Below are 20,372 nucleotides of genomic sequence, written 5' to 3' on the forward strand. Positions count from 1 at the left end.
CACTAAGGAGCAGTGAGCTGAGCACTAAGAATCAGCGAGCTGAGCATTAAGGAGCAGCAAGCAGGTGGGCAGTAAGGAGCAAGGGGTCCTGGACTGCCAGAGATCACAGGCCAGTCTGAGGGAATCCACCTCCCCCAGTGTACGAATATTATTAAATATATTTTCAAGTCAAATACAAAGATTATAATGTACTTTAATTTTTTATATATTTTTAAAATTTGATAATTATAGCAATCCCTTGTCTACTGTTTGCTGAGCACACCATTTTCTTTACCTATTTCTGAACCTTTGAAACCACTTAAATCACACTAGATTCCAATATCTGAGTTGTATGGGAATATTTTCCATTTGTGTACTGTGGGCACTCAAAGATTAATTGCATAAATAATTGTGTAATAGCTTTGACATAAGAATGAATTCTAAGGGTCAGCTTGCTAATTTTTCTCACCTTATTATTTTCAGGTTTTAAATTAAAATATAAAAGTGTGCTGAGTGGGCACAGTGCTCCTGTTCTGACTTGTGCTTTTTCTCACAATGGACAGATGCTAGTCTCGGGGTAAGCTAGTTAGTTGTAATTTTCTTAAACCATTTTGATATGAAATAGAACAGACATTTACCATATAGATATGGATTTATATCTGGACTCTGTTCTGTTCCATTGATTTTTGTGTCTGTTTTTATACCAATACCAAGCTGATTACTATAGTCTGTAACATAGTTTCATATCAGGTAATGTGATACCTTCAACTTTGATAAGGATTGCATTGGATCTGTAGATTGCTTTGGGTAGTATGGACATTTTAAGAATGTTAATTCTTCCTGTCCATGAGAATGGTATTTGTTCAGTCTTATTTGCTATTCCTATATGTGAACTCTTGCTTGTTGTCCTAATTTCTGTTTTCACATTACAATGCTTGTAAGATTACTAATTATGATCCAGCTTCTCATTTATATATTATTAGGATCTTGCGTACCAGTGGTAGTCTCAGAAATTAGAATTTTCTTTTTTTAAATATATTTTATTGACTTTTTGCAGCGAGTAAGGGAGGGGGATAGAGAATTAGAAACGTTGATGAGAGAGAAACATCAATCAGCTGCTTCCTGCACACCCCCTACTGGGGATGTGCCTGCAACCAAGGTACATGACCTTGACTGGAATCGAACCTGGGACCCTTGAGTCCACAGGCTGATGTTCTATCCACTGTAGAGTTCATATAAAGTTTAGAATTGTAATTTTCAAAAATGGGTCACAATTAAGACCTATATATTGATTAGTAATTAAGGCCCAGCCATATCTACACTAATAAAAGAGAACTATCCAAATTGACCGTACATTTGTGATACCCACCAGCCAATCAGGAGTGAGTATGCAAATTAGCCCAACAAAGATGGTGGGTTGATTTGCATACATAGGCACTAAGCAGCCAGAGAAGCAGGCGTTCTGCACCACCCCAGCCACTCCAGGCCTCTGGTCAGCATGGAAAGGTGGAAAGGCTGCTCCGGCCTGAGCGAAGGCAGTGCCAGCAGTCAGGGGAAGGAAGGCCCATTCTTACACGAATTTTCCTGCATTGGGTTTCTAGTCAATGATAAAGAACTATGCTATCTGAAACAAAAACCAAGTAGCAACTAATACCTTTTCCTTGTAGTCACTAACTTGACATGGGGTTGTGTCTTATTTATACATGACAAATTCTTATTCTCTTTATGGCTTATATAGTATAAGTTGCATACGGTACTATTTAATAAAGATTATAATTTTCTGTTAAATTTCATATATGGCATGTAGTTGTTTAAATAAAAGTTCATACAGATAAAAAAGTGCATTCCAAATGTATATCAATATTTTGGCCTTTTCTGAAAAAGTTATTTAAATGATTTTAAAATACTAATTAAGTAGTTACTATAGTGTTTTTATAGAATTTTTCTTTTCTTTTTTATAGAATTTTTCACTCATAGTTGTTTTTTTCCCTTTTATAGATCAGTGGATAAGTCTGTTATAGTGTATGACATTGTAAGTATTTAAAAATCTTGGTGTGTGATCTGTGTAAAGTATGTTTATTTATTAGGCTACTAAACTTCAAGTTTAGTTAGGCAAGATGTATTTATACCTTTTTCCTGTTTAATGTGCCCAATAATAAAACTTTTTGAGAGATGCTGAAATAGTTGTGTAAGTAAGGTACTAGTTCTGGGACAAGTCCTTAAATATTTCAGTATTCATTTTAAAATGGACAGATGTTTAATCTGAGCAAAAAAAAAAAAAAAAAAAATGTAAAGAGCATCAATATCCAAAATATCACTTTATATCACTTATTCTTAAAGTTTACACCAGGTTTTCATAACAATAAAGGGTAAATTGTTTACCCCAGGTTATGTAAGCATATAGCTGAGAGTGGTCAACCACTGTTCCAGTCCTGGCTAGATTTAGAGACCATTATGAGAAATAGTAGATTATAATTGTTTGTGGAGAATGGGAGTTTGGGGTAAAACTATATGAAAAAAGACCAGTTGCATGAGTATGAAGAAAAATCAACATATAAATATAATGAAGATGAGGTTAATTAAAATATTCTCCAAGAGAAGTCAGTATTGAGGAAAGACTTCCAATGATCATGTTCAGGCTATAGCTATGCTAGCAAATGAAATGGAGATGGCTAAATAAAGTGTCATTAGTCAAGCCAGGAATCTAAACTAGCCCTCCATATAGAGGTTCAAACCAATGAGAGTCTGGCAGGAAATGGAAGAATATTCAAAAGAGGTAAAGTAGATCCTTAATATTTCTGATGAAGTTGTCATGAGATTTTTAACTTGACAAAAACAATCATAACATTCAATTTTGTCCATAAAGTATGTCTGTGAGTCTGATAGTGGAGGGCAAGCTAATAGTAAATGTATTCAGAGTCTAAGTGACTAATTTCTACTCACTTGTCTTGCAATAGCTGCAAGTCAAATGTCACAACAAAAATACAAATCCTACCTAATAAAAGAGCAATATGCAAATTAACCATCACTCCGAGACAAATGGCGGTACCGATAGCCACAAGATGGCAGCGCCCAGTCCTCTTAGCCCTGCCGGCGTCCCCAAGTCTGCCCAGCAGCGACAGTCCAGGGTGTCTAGCTGGGAGGCACCTGCCCCCCATGTAGTGATCCCTGCCCAGTGGCGGCAGCTTGGGCTGGGGTCTCAGACCTGCAGGGCCTTGTACCAAAGCCGCAGCGACAGCATGGGTTGGGATCTCAGGCCGGCAGGGCCACTCAACCCCACTACATATTCCCCTGGCCACGGCTACAGCTTGGGCTGGGGTCTGAGACAGGAAGGGCCTTGCACCAAAGCCATGCAGTCCCCCGGCTGGGGTGGCGGGCTGGGGTCTCAGACTGGCAGGGCCCCACACCCACACTGTGTGATCCCCTGGCCGCAGCAGCAGCATGGGCTGGCGTGTCAGGCCTGCAGGGCCGCACACCCCCACCGCACGATCTTCAGGTCAGCGGCAGCAGCCAGGGCTGGAGTCTCAGGCCAGCAGGGCTGTGCACCCCCATCACACAATCCTCCAGCTGCGGTGACAGCTTGGGCTGGGGTTTCAGACCTGCAGGGCCTTGCACCAAAGCTGCATGATCCCCCGGCTGCGGTGGGAGCCTGGGCTGGGTTCTCATGGCAGCAAGGCTGGGCACCCCCATTGAGTTCCACCAGCCAGGCAGATATGGGGGAATTTTAAATGTTTCTTTTTCAAAAAAAAAAAAAAAAAAAAAAAAAAAAAAAATATATATATATATATATATATATATATATATATATATATATATATATATATGTATTTGATTTTTTACAGAGAGGAAGGGAAAGGGACATACCCACTGGGTTTGTGCCCGCAACCAAGGTACATGCCCTTGTCTGGAATTGAACCTGAGATCCTTGAGTGTGCAGGCCAATGCTCCATCCACTAAGCCAAACCAGTTAGGACTGTCCAATATGCTAAAGAAAAAACCCTATTTAATAAAGAGGGAATATCCAAGGAAGGGCATTTGGGGGTGACCAGGGTTCCAGGGCAGGGCAGTTGGGGACAGTCGGGCTGGCAGGAGAGCATTTAGGTGTTGATCAGGCTGGCAGGGGAGTGGTTAAGGGGTGATCAGGCTTGCAGGCAGGTGAGTAGTTGGGAGCCAGCAGTCCTAGATTGTGAAAAGGATGTCCCAGATTGGAGAGGGTGCAGGTTGGGCTGAGGCAGGCATCTTCAAACTACGGCCCGCGGGCCACATGCGGCCCACAAAGGAGTCTGATCCGGCCCGCCAGGTTTTTTGGGCAGTGAGCGCAGCCAAGGTGTTACAGTAGGAATTAGTAGTTCATATAGTCCGGCCCTCCAGCTCTCTGAGGGACCGTGATCTGGCCCCCACTTTAAAAAGTTTGAGGACCCCTGGGCTGAGGGATACCCCCCTCCCGTGCACAAATTTTGTGCACCCTGCCTCTAGTTATTTCACATAATAGCTGTTTAGGTTACTATTATTGTAGTAAGTTCAAACACATCAGCAAAAATCAAGAATACATTATTCTAAAAAATTCTAGGAAAGTGGGCAGTAGACATCAGTGCTGATGATTAAGAGTGAAATAGGTACCTGTTAATTTTATTAGGTGTAGATGCTATTCTTTATTCTTTGGGTAAAGTTTAAACCTATATTAGTAACTAATAATATTAAAACACATAGAATATATAAGCCATTTGTGTGAAACAAGTTTTTATTAGTAACTCTTGCCTGAGTAAATGTAAAGCTATTTTTGTTGTTGTTTTTTGTTTTTCAGAATACTGAAAATATACTTCACACATTGACTCAGCATACCAGGTCTGAATTTAACCTTATTTTGAATTATAATTAAAAAATTAGTATGAGGGTACATAATGGTTATTTTTATTAACTAGGTATGTCACAACTTGTGCCTTTGCCCCTAATATCCTTTTGCTTGCTACTGGTTCAATGGACAAAACAGTAAACATCTGGCAATTTGACCTGGAAACACTTGGCCAAGGTTAGTAAGGACATTATATTTAACCCAGTTCAACCCGTTCACCTCTAAAATAAAAAATTCAGTATTTTTGTTACAAATTATTAACATTGCCTCCTCAGTATAAAGTATACGTCCTTATTTAAATATAAATTAAAAATAGTTTTAGAGAAGACAGTGTTAAAGTAGTTACCTATGTTAAAACTCAATAAATACTTTGGGTGCACACTTGTGTATATCACAGGTCCCATAGTTTTATAAACTATTTATACTCCATACTCATTTTTCCCCCAATAAATATAGCCTACAAACAAAATAGAAATCATAGTTTTATTGTGCTGGTTTTATTTTGGCCTCATCAAGTAATGCTGACACATAATTTAAGAGTTTTATTTATTTTTATCACTGCCAAAATTAACCGAATAGTGGTGCTAATATGCAGATGAGAGAGCCAATAGAATTCTTTTCCTGATAAGAATATTATATAATGAAGAAACATTGTTTTTATTCAGCAAAAAAAAGTTCCAAAGAGTAGTATTTAATGTATTAAATGGCACTTTATATATGCTATTTGATGTTCTGAAAATCTTTAAAGTGATATTAAAATAGTAAAACACAGATTTAAGGACATTTTATTTACTTTCTAATATATAAAGGGAACAGTTTTTCTTTTGTTTGTTGTTGTTTCACTTGCCTGTTTGTGAGATTGTTTTGTCTGTTTTTTAGCAAGGAGCACAGAAGGGCAGCTGAAGCAGTTTGCTGAAGATTGGTCCGAAGATGATGTCTCCACGTGGCTTTGTGCACAAGATCTGAAAGACCTTGTTGGCGTTTTCAAAATGAATAACATCGATGGGAGAGAATTGTTGAATCTGACAAAAGAAAGCCTGGCTGATGATTTGAAAATTGGTAAGATTAGTGAAAGATTATGTCTTTGTAGAGGGCAATATGTTTTCACTAGGTTATGGAGGTGATTTTCAACCTTTTTCATCTCATGGAGCACGTGAGATATCACCAGGAGTTCTCCAGTTCTAACAGAGTAAATTTTTTTTTAGAATCTCTAGGGCTGCGCAGTAAAGTTCTGAGGAAAATCGAAGAGCTCAGGACAAAGGTGAAAACCCTTTCTTCTGAAATTCCTGATGAATTTATATGTCCTATCACTAGGGAGCTTATGCAGGATCCTGTCATCGCTTCAGGTATGTGTGTTACTCTTCTAAATTTCAGAGCATACTGTGTGCTAAGTGAATAAATAATGTAGACAGTTCACATAAGTTTCATAAATGTGGATAAATTTCAAAATTATTCTTCTGTTTCATGGAAGTAGTGTTTTTTATACTCACATCAGAGGTAAATTATTATTGAATATTGTATATATATTTTTAAAAATTTATTGGGGTGACATTGGTTAATATAATCATAGAGGTTTCAGATGTGGGTTTCTGTGTTACAAGATCTGTATATTGCATTGTGTGCCCACCACCCAAGTCAAATCTTCTCCCGTCACTGTATATTAAGTCCTCTTCACCCTTCACCCCCTTCCTTCTGGCAACTACCACACTGCCATTTGTGTCCATGGATTTCAGTTTTATATCCCACATGTGAGTGAAATCATGGTTCTTAGCTTTTTCTGACTCATGTATTTCACTTAGCATAGTATTCTCAAGGTCCATCCTTTCTTATGCCTGAGAAGACTCTAATCCTCTATCACAGGACTGGGTTAGAGGGGTTGTTTCCGTGTCTTGGCCACCATGCATAATGCTGCAATGAGCATAGGGGTGCATATGTCTTTGCAAATACATGATTTCAAGGTTTACTGGTAGATATCCAGAAGAGGCATTGCTGGATCCTATGGTAGTCCTATTCTTAATTTATTAAGGAATCACCAGACTGTTTTTCTGTAGTGGCTGCTATCAGTCTACATTCTCACCAGCAGTGAATGAGGGTTTTCTTTCTCAACAGTCGCTCCAACACTTGTTACTATTTGTTTTGTTGATAATAGCCATCCCAACAGGCATGAGGTGGTATCTTATTGTAGTTTTGATTTGTAGTTCCCTAATTCAGAGTGGGAAATATCTGGCCCAAAAGCCAAATAGCACAAAATCATTGGGTCTGGCCCTGCCAAGGCGTTAAGGGTGAGTTAATGAAATGTTTGACCAAATAGAGCAGGCTAATTTTCAAGTTGGTAATTTCATGTGGCCCAAAATCTCTATATATGAGGAAATATGCAAATTAGGCTGGGAAGCCCTAACTGGTCACAACTGGACAGGTGAGGCCCGGAGCAGAGCCAGAGACAGGAGGCCGGTGAGCCACCGTGTCCCGGCTCGGGCTGGCCCCCCAGAGCCAGAGTGGACATGGACAGGGACTGGGGGGCTGGCCTGCAGCCTCCGTGGCTGTGCGCATGCCTAGAGAGTAGATGGCGGGCTCACCTCCTATGGAAGCAGTGTGGCTCCCTCCTGGCTCCCGTGGAAGCTGTGGTTACCACCGGCTCCAAAGAAGCGGCGGGCAGCCTGCTACGCACACTATCGCCCAATGGGCTACTAACGATATAAATATCCAGATGGTCCTTGGCAGAAAAAAGGTTCCCCACCTCTGCTAATTGCTAGTGAGGTTGAACATCTTTTCCTGTATCTGTTGACTGTATGTCTTCTTGGGAGAGGTGTATGTTCAGGTCTTTTGTTATTTTTTGATTGGGTTGTTTGTGTGTTTGGTGTTGAGTTTTATGGGTTCATTATATATTTTGGAAATTAAACCTTTGACAGAGCCACTGTTTCCTAATATCATCTCCCATATGGTTGGCTGCCTCTGTTTTGTTTGTTAGTTTCTTATGCTATGCAGAAGCTTTTTAGTTTGATATAGTCCCATTCATTTACTTTTGCCTTTACTTCCCTTACCTTTCGGGTTAGTTCATTAAATGTTCTCTATGACCAAGGTCCATAAGTTAAGTGCCCGTATTTTCTGTGTAACTTATTTATTTTAAAAATATTTTTATTGATTTCAGAGAGGAAAAGAGAGGGAGAGAGAGATAGAAACATCAGTGATGAGAGAGAATCATTGATCGGCTGCCTTCCGCATGGCCCCCACTGGGGATCAAGCCCACAACCTGAGAATGTGCCCTGGACTGGAATCGAAGCAGGCCGACACTCTGTCCTCTGAGCAAAACTAGCCAGGGCCTATGTAATCTGTTGTTTCAGGTTTTACATTTAGGTCTTTGATCCATTTTGAATTAATTTTTAAACATGAGGACAAACTGTAATGCAGTTTCATTCTTTTCCATGTGGCTTTCCAATTTTCCCAGCATCATTTATCAAAGAGACTCTTTACTCTAAATTTGTGCTTCTGGCTCCTTTGTCGAAAATTTTCTGCCCATATACTAGTACATACATGTTTTTATATCTGGGCTCTCTATTCTGGATGTGTTTCTCTGCCAGTAACATGCTGCTTTATCGTAGTTTTATAGTATAATTTGAAGTCAGGTAATGTGATACCTCCAGCTTCATTCTTTTTTCTCAGGATTGCTTTGGCTATTCCGGGTCTTTCGTGGTTCCATACAAATCTGATGATTTCTTGTCCTAGTTTTTTTTTTTTTAAATCACATTGGGATTTTGATGGGGATTACATTAAATCTTTATAATGCTTTAGCCATTTTAACTGTGATGATTCTTCCAATGCATGAACATGGGATATTTTTTCATTTTGTTGTTTTTTTTTTCCAACCCGTTTTAATAATGTTTTGTGATTTTTAGTATATAGGTCTTTCACATTCTTTAAGTTTACTCCTAGATATTTTATTCTTTTGGTTGCAATTGCAAAAAGAACTATTTTTTTCTCTTTTAAGTTTTGTTGTTAGTATACAGGGTAGCAATGAATTTTTGTATCCTGCAATTTGATTGTCTTTATTGTTTCTAATAGTTTTTTGGTGGCATCTTTAGGGTTTTCTATATATGGAGTCATGTCATCCACAAAAAGTGACAGTTTTATTTCTTCCTTCTCTATTGTATGCCTTTTATTTCTTTTGCCTCATAGCTCTGGCTAGAGATTCCGGCGCTGTGTTGAATAAGAGTGGTGAGAGTGGACATCTTTGTCTTGCTCCATCCTTAGAGGAAAAGCTCTCAGTTTTTCACCATTGAGTATATTAGCCGAGGGTTTATCATAGATGGCCTTTACTATGCTGAGGTACTTTCCTTCTATTTGTATCTTATTGAGTGTTTTAATCACAAGTGGATGTATCTTATCGAATACATTTTCTATGTCTATTGAGAATATCACATGATTTTTATCCTTCCTTTTGTTAATGTATATTACATTGATTGATTTGCGTATTTTGAACCACACTTGTGCTCCTGGAATGAACCCCACTTTGTCATTATGTATTGTTGTACTCGATTTACTAGTATTTTGTTTAGGATTTTTGCATTTGTATCCATCAGAGATATTGGTCTGGAGTTTCCTTTTTATGTGTGTGTTGTCCTTGCCAGGTTTGGCCTCATAAAATATATTAGAAAGTATTGCCTCTTCCAATTTTGTTCATAAAATTCATCGATGAAGCCATTTGGTCAAGGACTTTTATTTTTGGGGAAGTTTTTGATGGTTGTTTCAGTTCCCTCACTGCTGATCAGTTTGTTTAGATTTTCCAGTACTTCATGATTTAGTCTTGGAAGGTAATATATTTCTAGGAAAAACATTGTATATTTTTTAATGAAGAGAGTTGGATGTTGTAGATTTGGATAAGATGAGAGACAAAGGGAGTATGTTTTACAAGCTCTACTTAAACTTGTGAAATGTGTAGTTTACTAGAAATGTAAAGATAAAACTTTGTGGTTTGTTTTTTTTAGGATAGACTGTTCAGAGCTATTATGTTTAGTTTGTCTATCATTATTTAAACAATCTTAGAAAATAAGAATTTAAAGATTATAAAGCTGCATCATTCCATGTTAATTTCTAATCTACCAATAAACAGACATACATACATGACATAGTTGTAATCAGTGAGTCCATATTGTTTTAATTTTTTGTGTAAAACATTATATTTGAGTATTAACTTAGTTTACATAATTTTCAGTTTTAATAACTTTATTCTATTGTGACTCTCTCCTACATTTTGTTTGACTCTTCTATTTGGTGTATGAGTACACAAATCTTTATATTGTAAATAGTGCTGCACATCTTGGTACTCTGTTCTTTCTGCTTTTACCATTATTTAGGGGTGTTTTCATGATACATGTGCCCCAAAGCAGAATTAGCCAATCAAAGAATACTTTATGAACATGAAAAAGAACAGTCTTGATAGTTTTTGTTAAATTTGTCATTAGATTTTTCTATCCATAAAAAGTTTACAGTGCTAATAACAATATAGTTAAATGTACCTGTTTTTCCAGTTTTGTTATCATTGAATTGTATAACTTTGGTGAGTTTAATGATTGTTTAGAAATACCTTTTTTATATTGTTAGGCAATAAATTTTTCTTTTTACTTAGTATCTTTACATCATTTTTTAAAAAATTGAATTTATTTGGGTAACGTTAATAAGTTTCAGATGTACAGTTCTATAATACAACATCTGTATATTGTACTGTGTTCACAACCCACAGTCTAATCTTCCATCACCATATATTTGGCTCCCTTTACCCTATTCATCTTCCCTCTATCCCTTTCCTCTGGTACCTGCCACTGTTATTGTCTAGAAGTTTTTGTTCTGTTTTGTTTGTTCATTGCTTTGTTTTATATCCCACATATGAGTGAAATCATATGGATGCAGTCTTTGCAGAGGGATTCTTGTTCTTTTCCATCTGACATATTTCACTTAGCATGCTACTCTCAATATCCATTTATTACTTTTTATGGTTGAGTAGTGTGTGTATGTGATATCTTTTTTATCCATTCATCTGTCAAAAGACACTTAAATTGTTTTTATGACGTGGCTATTGTGAAGAATGCTGCTGTGAACATAGTGGTATGTATATCTTTTATGAATAAGTGTTTTAAAAAATTTGGGGTACTCAGAAGAGGGATTGTTGGGTCATATGGTTGTTCTTTTCTTAGTTTTTTGTTTTTTTTGTTTTTGTTTTTGAGGAGCCTTCATACTTTTTCCATAGAGGTTTCACCAATTTATATTCCCATCAGAATGTACAAGGGTTCTTTTTTCTCCACATCCTTTCCAACACTGGTTATTTCTTGTCTTATTGATAATAGCCATTTTAACAGGTGTTAGTTGCTATATCATTGTGGTTAGGTTTGCATTTATTTTAATAGCCAGTGAGGGTGAGAATCTTTTCATATATCTGTTGGCCATTTGTATGGCTTTTTGGGAAAAGTGCCTGTTCTGGTCCTCTGTTCATTTTTCAGTTGGCTTGTTTTTTGTTGTTGTTGACTTGTATGAGTTCTTTGTATATCTTGGAAGTATATTTGCAAACATATTCCCCCATTTTGTTGGTTGCCCTGTTGTTTTCTTTTGCTGTGTAAAAGCTTTTATTTTAAAAAAAGTTTCCTTAGAAGCCTTTATTTCAAGGTACTCTGTTCATTTTTGCTTTTACTTCCCTTGCATTTAAGATTAAGTTCTCAAAAAACCCTGTGAGACCAAGGTGCATAAATTTAGTGCTTATGTTTTAAATCTTTAATCAATTTTAATTTTTGTGTATGGTGTCAGCATTCTAGTTTCATTCTATTGTATTTGGTTTTTCAGTTTTCCCTCCATTTATTGAATAGGCTTTCCTTTCTCCATTGTATGTTTTTGGCTCCTTCGTTGGAAATTAGTTGCTTGTATATGATTTATTTCTGGGCTCTCTATTCTATTTTATTAATCAATGTGTCTGTTTTTCTGCCTATACCATGCTGTTTTGATTATTATGGCTTTGTAGTGTAATTTGAAGTCCAGGAATGTGATTCCTCCAAATTGTTTTTTTCTTAGTATTGCTTTGGCTATTTGGGGTTTCATACAAATGACATGTTTTTTTGTTTTGTTTTGTGTTTTTCCCCCCAATTTCTTTCAGAGTCAAGAACTCGAATGCAATTAGTTAGAAAGTCACAGAGGTAGAAGTGAGCCAGCTGGGTTGTGTGGGTGCAGGAAACAAGTTACAAAGGCAAAAGAAAGACCTTAGAGTAGGGGTGTCGAACTCAATCAGAGAAGGGACCAAAATCTAAAATCCAGCCTAAATCGCGGGCCGAATGGTTTACTGAACAGTCATAAACTGTCATTGTGATGGAAACGCAGAGGAGTGCAGTGATGACAGTTAGGTGCGGGCCACATTGCAAGGCCTGGCGGGACGGATTTGGCCCGCGGGCCTTGTGTTTGACACATGTGCCTTAGAGCATAGCAGGAAGCAAGCTTAGGAGAAAGAAAGCAGAGATAACACCCCTGAGGGAAGAACAGGAGGAAAGGTGTGTGCATGCTCCAGAGAGTGGGGAGGAGAAAAGAGGAAAGGGCAGGTATGCTCAAGAGTGTGTGTACACCCTTGTTGAAAACATTAGACTAGGTGAAGACTTATTTCTGGTCTATTCTATTGGTCTACATGTCTGTCTTTATGCCATACCACACTGTTACTGTCAATTTGTAGTAACTTTGGAAATCTGAGTGTCCAACTTTGATTTCCTTTTCTAAGACTATTCAGGATCCCTTGCAAGTCTGTATGATTTTTAGGATGTATTTTTCTGTTTATGTAAAGAAGTTATTAGGATTGTAATTGCTTTGGGTAGCATGGGAATTTTAACTGTTATTTGTGCTTTTATTTTGTAAATGGGATTTCTTCTATAGTTTTTTATTAGTGTATAGAACCACAAGCGACTTTTGTTGAAAGTATTACAGATGTCTCCTTTGTTTCCCATGGACCACTTCTCCCCCACACTCGCCCAGGCCTCCACCACTCTATTGTCTGTGGGCTATGCATATAAGTTCTCCAGTTAATCACTCCTACCTTCCCTCTGAAATTCTTCAGTCTGTTCCATCTTCCTGATAATGCTGGATTTGATGTAATATTTGCTGTAGTTTTCTTGAAATGCCTGATTTGGTATGAAGGTAATTTTGGCCTTGTAAAGTGAATTGATGTGTTTGTATAGAAAAATAATTACTATTATTTTTCCCTTAAATGTTTGATAAGACATCAATGAAATCATATTTAGTTTCAAACCACAGATTGTCATGAATTCAAATCTAGCTTTTAATAGGTTAGTTCATCAAGTTAGACTTGTGAATGTTCTCTCTTGGAGGTCTGCATTTTTTAATCAACTTAAAATATTCTCACTGGCATCATTTAATGTATTTTGTCTCATTCATCTTAAGCTTGGCTCTTTATAACTACATGGTATATTTTTAAAATATACATAAGTATACATCATGAACAATCTTTCACCAAGGGTAATCAATACCGTGATTTGTCTGTTGTCTATTTTAACATTATAGGTTAATCAGAACATTTATTAAGCATGGGTGATTTGTCCCTGTTGCACAAAGCAGTAATTTGTTCATTCTACTACTGATAGTCACTGCTGCCTTGAACCTTTATTCATAGTTTTGGCATATATATAATTTTTATTGAGTATATTCGTAGGAACAGCTATAATATTCAGTTAATCAGAGTGGTTGAATCTTTTCACCAGAATTGTAAGTTGCTGTGTGTGTGTCTTTCAACTTTTGTGGTGCTACCCATTTATTTTTAATTTTTGTATTGAGACAATTACAGATTTACATGCAGATCTAACAGAGGTATCTTTGCGTAGTATTAAGTTCTATGCAGTGTTGTCCAGTTCGGGGGTTGAGCATCAACCATCAGTGAGGACAGAACAGTTCCAAACCCATAAGGACCCGACCACTTCCGTTGCCTTTTTCAAAAGTTGTATGAATGGAATAGAAATCATATAGTAAATAACCGTTTGGGACAAACTATTTTCACCTAGTATAATCTTGAGTCTTACTTGCCTTTCTGTGGGAAACATGAGCTGAATTAGCTTTAATTTTAAAAATACTCAATCATCATTTTTAATAGAATTGAACTGATTTCTTTATATTGTGATTGATACATTTGAAATAATTCCTTCCAACATGTTTCCAGTTTATTGCTTTCTTCTAGTTCCCTTCTCCTTTTAATTTCCTGAATTATCATGTGTCCATTATTGGAAGGAATGCACTTTATTAAATTAACTGCCTCAGAAAAGTTTCTAAGACCTGGTTCTGCCTGTATTTCAACATTCTTAGACAGTATTTGTATTCCTTCATCCTTTTACATTATGAAAAAATATCATTGAAGAAAAAATATCATTGAAGAATCATACAGAAATATGTATTTTGGAAATGGGGAGACCATTCTATCCATTTATAATTTGATCTGTAACATGTGGGATATGATACATACTTTTGAAAAATTTCTTATCAGTATATGGTCAGAACTACTTAATTCTCAACTACAAGGCAGTTTTTTATGGTATGAATGTGCTACAAATTAACTTTTACTCTGTTGATAGGCATCGTTCTCCAAGTAATTCTATAAGAAAAACTCATAGTATGTATTTGCACACTTACTTAAATTTAAATATTGCTGTTGGATACATTTGCTCATCTCTCTCTTAAAAATTGGCTTTGCCCATTTAGACTTCAGATTCATTAAGAAAATCTTTATTAATTTGGGGGTGAACTGAGGAATAGGAAAATCAGTGTTCACACTATTAAAAACCTGTCTAACCACTTTGATTTTTCTCTACATTCTCTTGCTTGGTTTTGCAGTGGAAGTACAATACCAGTTTAGTTTTTCTTGGATATGTATTGATATTAAACGTTAGGGTAAATTATAGCTAAGAGTAATTGCCTTTCCTGTAGTACATACCCTGTATTTTTCTCTTGCTCAGGGTACACCGTGCTTTTTCAGTGCAATTTCATGCCTTTTTATCAGTTCAGGAAAACTGTCAGCCACTCTCATTCTCTATATCTTATTTATTTAGATTTTATAGGTAAAGTTCTCAGACCTACCAACCAGCCATCTATTCTGATTGTCTTAATGCTATTTAACATTCTTATTGACTGCATTTATTATTTCAGGAAATCTGGCTTGGCATGTAGACTAAGGGCATAGACTGCTGGAGTTTATACCCCAGCTCTGTCCTTCCTGATTTGTGTGACCTTGGGAAGTTATTCAATTCCTTCATAAAGTTGTTTGCAGATTAAATGTAGGCAACAGTGCTCTGGGGCAGTCTAACTTAGAAAAACAGTGGCTGCATGAGTATTAAATATTTTTTTTTCCATAGTATAAGGTTTCTTTCATTCGTTTAGAAATACTCACAGGTTATTTTCATTTTTTGACGTTTGTCTGGCTGTGCTCCTTTAACTCAAGAGGAATCCCAGCATGGGAAGAGAGTGTAAGGCTTGCTTTGTACATTTCCCAGGACCACAGGTGGGCTGACAAGCTTTTCTCCTTGAACAGAGATAGTATTCAGAGCCCAGACCAGTGAGCTAATTTTCCACTTGAACCTTTCACTAGCGTGAACACTTTGAACCTGGAAGCTTCAAATCCATGTAAAAAAGATGCTTCTTCAGTTACCATTTCTAAGTATATTCAGAAATGGAATCTAGAATTAAAGTATTTTACCAGAACCCATTCATCAGAGTATATTAAACTGATTTTTAAAATAAAATTTTGTGAATGGAGCTTACTAGATCTTGTGCTAGAACTGCCTGTTAAAGATGTTGGTAATATAGTAAGAATCAGATGGTGCTGTTTGGAGGAAAACTTTAAAAGGTAGTGAAAATAAACAAACCTAGTTAATACTGAATGTAATGTACACTATATATTTCTTTTCAAAATTGCCAGTTTTCCCCCTGGTGACACATTTGATTTCAACTAAACTAACTCTAGTTGCAATAAATTTCAGGTATGATTTTTAAAAGAAACCAGGAGTACCGATTATTATTTTTAGTTATAATAATGTCTCATTGCTTTTTCATTTATAGATGAAAAGCTCTTTGTATCTCTGATAACCCTTCTTGCTACTTTGAGATGTACTTTGCTACTTTGAGATGTACTTTGGTAGAACTGTTTCAAACCTTACAATATATAAAACTAGAATGTAGATTAACCAGTAAAAACTGTTGATTATTTCAGGGTATCGCTATTTTCTGATACAATGGGAAGTTGATATTAAATGTTAGGGTATATGGCTTATGTAACTGCCTTTCCTATAGTACATAACCTGTACCTTCCTAGAATGAAGAAGGAATTGACATTTTATTCATTGCTACCGGATAACTCACAAGCAGTCAAGGAAAAATTATTCACTTAAAGGCAACAAAATACTATATGACGATAATATGCTCTCACACTGTAGATATAATATCTATGAAAAACTAATAAGCTAACTAAATAAAAGCCTAGGTGAAATTTCGTTGCTGAGGGAGAGAAAAAGATTACTAGCTAATTTGAATATTATAGTAAGAAACCAGTATATACTAATATTCTTGGTGTCTTCTTTTTAAAATATACTAGTGTAAATATAGATAAAATCAGCTCCTTACTGTGGTGAAATATAAAAAAAGAATGATAGCACTATTAACAAACCTACTGGTATTTCTGCTAACAAACCTAAACCCAAACTAAGATTCAGAAAGATTAGAAGAGGGTAGACAAAAATGAGACAACTAAAGGGGGGGGGGGGTAAATACTTGCCTGAAAAAGTAGAATTAAGACATGCCCCAAAGATTCAGGAGGATAAACTATATAATTCTGAAGACAACCATTACTAGCTGTGCAGTCCCAGACTCAAAAATTGCAGCTGGCATCAGGAGAAAGCCCAGTGATAGACTTGATCATTCCTCTCCATCCAAAATAGATCCAAGTAATATCTCAAATTTTGACATTCAAAACTATATTTAAGCAACAAGCACCACCATCAAAAACAACACAAACAGTATTATGTCATCATGATAGAATATAAGATTAATAAGTCTGTGCCATCTGGAAGGTTAAAAACATGCTGTTATCAGACTTATCTAGCCTAGTGGCAAGAGAATTAGCTCATTTAGCACACATTATAAGTATTTTTTAGCTTTTTGTAAATAAAAATAAGCCCAGCCAGGGTGTGGTTCAATGATTGAGCACTGACCTATGAACCAGGAGGTCACAGTTTGATTCATGGTCAGGGCATATGTCCAGTTTGCCTGCTCAATCTTCAGTGTGGAGTGTGCAGGAGGCAGCTGATCAATGATTCTCTTTCATCACTGATGTTTCTCTCTCTCTCTCCCTGAAATCATTAAAAACATGTCTTAAAGAAATGTAAGTCCTCACTTACTGTGGTAATATATTCTGTCTTTAAGCAAAATAACAAATCCAATTTTACCATAGGCTAATTGATATAAACAATTAAGTTCCTATACCATCTCATCAACATTATAAAGGATTTTAAACAGAATGACAGTATTCAAGAATCTGCTGTTAATTTGCCTTATTAAATTAGTCTTATAACAACTCAACAGTAAGACAAATAACCCAATTAAAAATAGGCAAAAGATTAGAAGACCTTTCTCCACAGGAGGTATATAAATGGCCAATAAGCACTAGAAAAGACAATATCATTAGAGAAATGAAAATCAAAACCACAGTGAGATCCCACTTCATATCCACTAGGATGACTAGAATTAAAAAAAGGAAAATATATTAAGGATATGAAGAAATAATGCTGGTGAGAAGTTTTAAAATGGTGAAGCTGTTGCAAACTGTTCACAGTTCCTCAAACACACTTTACCATGTGACCCACCAATTGTATTCCTAGCTATGTATCCAAGAGAAATATATGTTGCCATAAAAAGGTTGTACATGAAAGTTCATAGTAGTCTTATTGGTAATAGCCAAAAAGTGGAAATAACTCATATGTCCCATTATTGGATGAATAAAATGTGGCATATTAATCAGCCATAAAAAAGGAAAAAATACATATAGATGTTACATGGATGAACCTTAGAAACATTATTGTGCTAAGTGAAAGATGTCAAAGACCACATTGTGTGATTCTGTTTACAGCTACAAAGATAAAATAGTGGTTGCCAAGGTAAGGGAGAAGGACTGTTAATGGTTTCTTTATGAGTGATGAAAATATTCTGAAATTGGATAGTGGTGATGGTTGCACAAGTCTGAATTATATCTTAAACAGAAGCAAAAGGCAGTAACAGTATCTGCAGAAAGCATCTACCATCTCTAGGACTTAGGCCCTGATAACCTCAACAACTTTTTTGTTCCCTAAGTCCTCCGAAGGGGGAGCTAACCAGCTGACACTAGTTTCTCTAAAGGAGGAAAGATAAGACAAATTTGGGCAGTGCCAACAATGAAGCAAGCAAATAAATCTGAAGAGTGTAACTGGCTACTCCTGCCTGGTGAAGGGTCATGGCTAGGCACAGTTCTGAGAGGAGCCTTCACCCTGTGTCTTCCTTAGAGTCTTGTCTAGGATCTATCAAGGAGCCAGCTGGCAAAACGGAAATGGATTTGGAGCCGAGACAGTAAGTTAATGGGGCTAATCAGCATTTAACAAGTTAAATGAAAGAGGAATAAATAACTTTCATGTTTGTAAACACAAAGGTATAACAAAACTCGACATAAATATGCAGAATTTACCAGCACGACAAAACTATAAAACATAACATGGTGATAGTCAAGACTATTTGGTTTCTCCCTGGAGATTCAGAAGGTGATTATGAGGTTCCAATGGAAAGAACACACAACTAAGAGGTCACTGGCACTCCCAGATGTGAGGACATGTTATAAAACCACTATAAATAACACTCTGTGCAACTGGCATACGAATAGACAGACCAATGGAAAATAATTTTTAAGAATCCAGAAAGTGATCCAAGTGCATTTGGAAATTCAGTGAATGATAAAAATGGCATTTTAAATGAGTGGGAAAAATAACTTAAGGATAAGTGGTATTCTTACCACTGAATAGTTATATGGAAAAGGATAAAATAGCTTTACTTCCCTATATTGTACATCTAAAATTCCAAATGTATCAGATTTATAAACATAAAAATGAAACTGTACAATATCTAGAAGAAAATGCAGGTAAATTCCTTGATGACCTGAACTCAAAATCTGAAAGAAATAAGTGAAAAGTAAGTGAAAAATTAGATGGAATGTTAATATTCCAGATGTATTAAAAAATAATTTAAAGAATACGAATCCTTCTCAAACTTTCATAAAACAGAAGAGGGAAGAAACTTATCCAAATTCATTTTATATCACCAGCATGACTCAGACAAAGACACTACAAGAAAAGAAAATACGCCAATATTTCTGATGAACATAGGTGGAAAAATTCTCTAAATACTAGCAAACCAAACTCAGTGCATTAAAAGGATCATACACCATGATCAAGTGAAATTTGTTCCAGGGACGTCAGGATATTTTAACACTCATAAATCAATGCGATATATACCACATTAACAAAATTAAGGATAAATATTGTGTAATTAGCTCAATATAGAAAAAGCATTTGCCAAAATGTAACATCCATTTATGATTGAAATTCTCAACAAAGTTGGTAGGAGAGGGAATATACCTCAACATAATAAAGACCATGTAGGCCCAGCCATGGTTGCTCAATGGCTGAGTCTTGACCTATCAACCAGGAGGGCATGATTCTGTTTCTGGTAAGGGCACATGCCCAGGTTGCAGGCTTGATCCTCAATATGAAGGAGGCAGCCAGTCAGTGATTCTCATCATTGATGGTTCCATTTCTCTCCCCTTCTCCATCTCTAAAATCAATAAAAATGTATTTTTTTAAAAAGACCATGTAAGATAAGCCCACAACTAACATAATCAATGGTGAAAAGCTTTTCCTTCAGTTCAGGAATGAGAGTGAGTAAAATATAACTCCTGCCTCTTTAACACTAGTGTCCCAGTGCATGGATTTGTGCACAGTGAAAGGAAAGTAAATTCACCCTTTCTCTATAATAGAAGTGCCAACCAGGTTAACCAAAAAAGCTTGAAGACCAACAATTACAAGCATTATTGGATGAAGACACATGTCAACCTCAAAAACACCTTGCAGAAAGATTGAATGTTGCTCACCAAACAATTACGGATCGTTTACAAGGAATGGGGAAGATTTTAAAAGAAGATGGGTGCCAAATCAACTGAACGAAAGACAAATGGAAAACCGAAAAGTCATCAGTGAAATGTTGCTTCAATGGCATGAAAGGAAGTATTTTTTGCATTGAATTGTGACTGGCTATGAAAAGTGGATTTATTTTGAGAATCCCAAATGCGCAAGACCAAGGGTTGATTCAGGACAACCATCAACATTGATCGAAAGGCCAAATCACTTTGGAAAGAAGACAATGCTCTGTATTTGGTGGGATTAGGAAGGTGTGTATTATGAGCTTCTAAAACCAGGTGAAACCGTTAACACTGATCGCTACCTACAAC

At 36.4% G+C, this 20,372-nt stretch overlaps 1 protein-coding gene across 5 annotated transcripts in view; it reads left to right on the forward strand.

Moving 5' to 3' along the window:
* The window catches only part of WDSUB1 (WD repeat, sterile alpha motif and U-box domain containing 1), a 37,217-nt gene that overhangs the window by 11,898 nt on the left and 4,947 nt on the right, over positions 1-20,372 (forward strand). For 3 of the 5 annotated variants that reach the window (XM_036420558.2, XM_045575381.1, XM_045575384.1), the window contains 6 exons: positions 463-556; positions 1,978-2,011; positions 4,784-4,824; positions 4,902-5,008; positions 5,711-5,890; positions 6,037-6,177. In XM_036420558.2, the coding sequence (XP_036276451.1) occupies positions 463-556; positions 1,978-2,011; positions 4,784-4,824; positions 4,902-5,008; positions 5,711-5,890; positions 6,037-6,177 (597 nt within the window). The remainder of the gene's footprint in view (positions 1-462; positions 557-1,977; positions 2,012-4,783; positions 4,825-4,901; positions 5,009-5,710; positions 5,891-6,036; positions 6,178-20,372) is intronic. The other 2 variants (XM_045575382.1, XM_045575383.1) reach the window with 2 other exon arrangements.

Source organism: Pipistrellus kuhlii, unplaced genomic scaffold (assembly GCF_014108245.1).
Source record: "Pipistrellus kuhlii isolate mPipKuh1 unplaced genomic scaffold, mPipKuh1.p scaffold_m20_p_7, whole genome shotgun sequence".
Classification (NCBI taxonomy): domain Eukaryota; kingdom Metazoa; phylum Chordata; class Mammalia; order Chiroptera; family Vespertilionidae; genus Pipistrellus; species Pipistrellus kuhlii.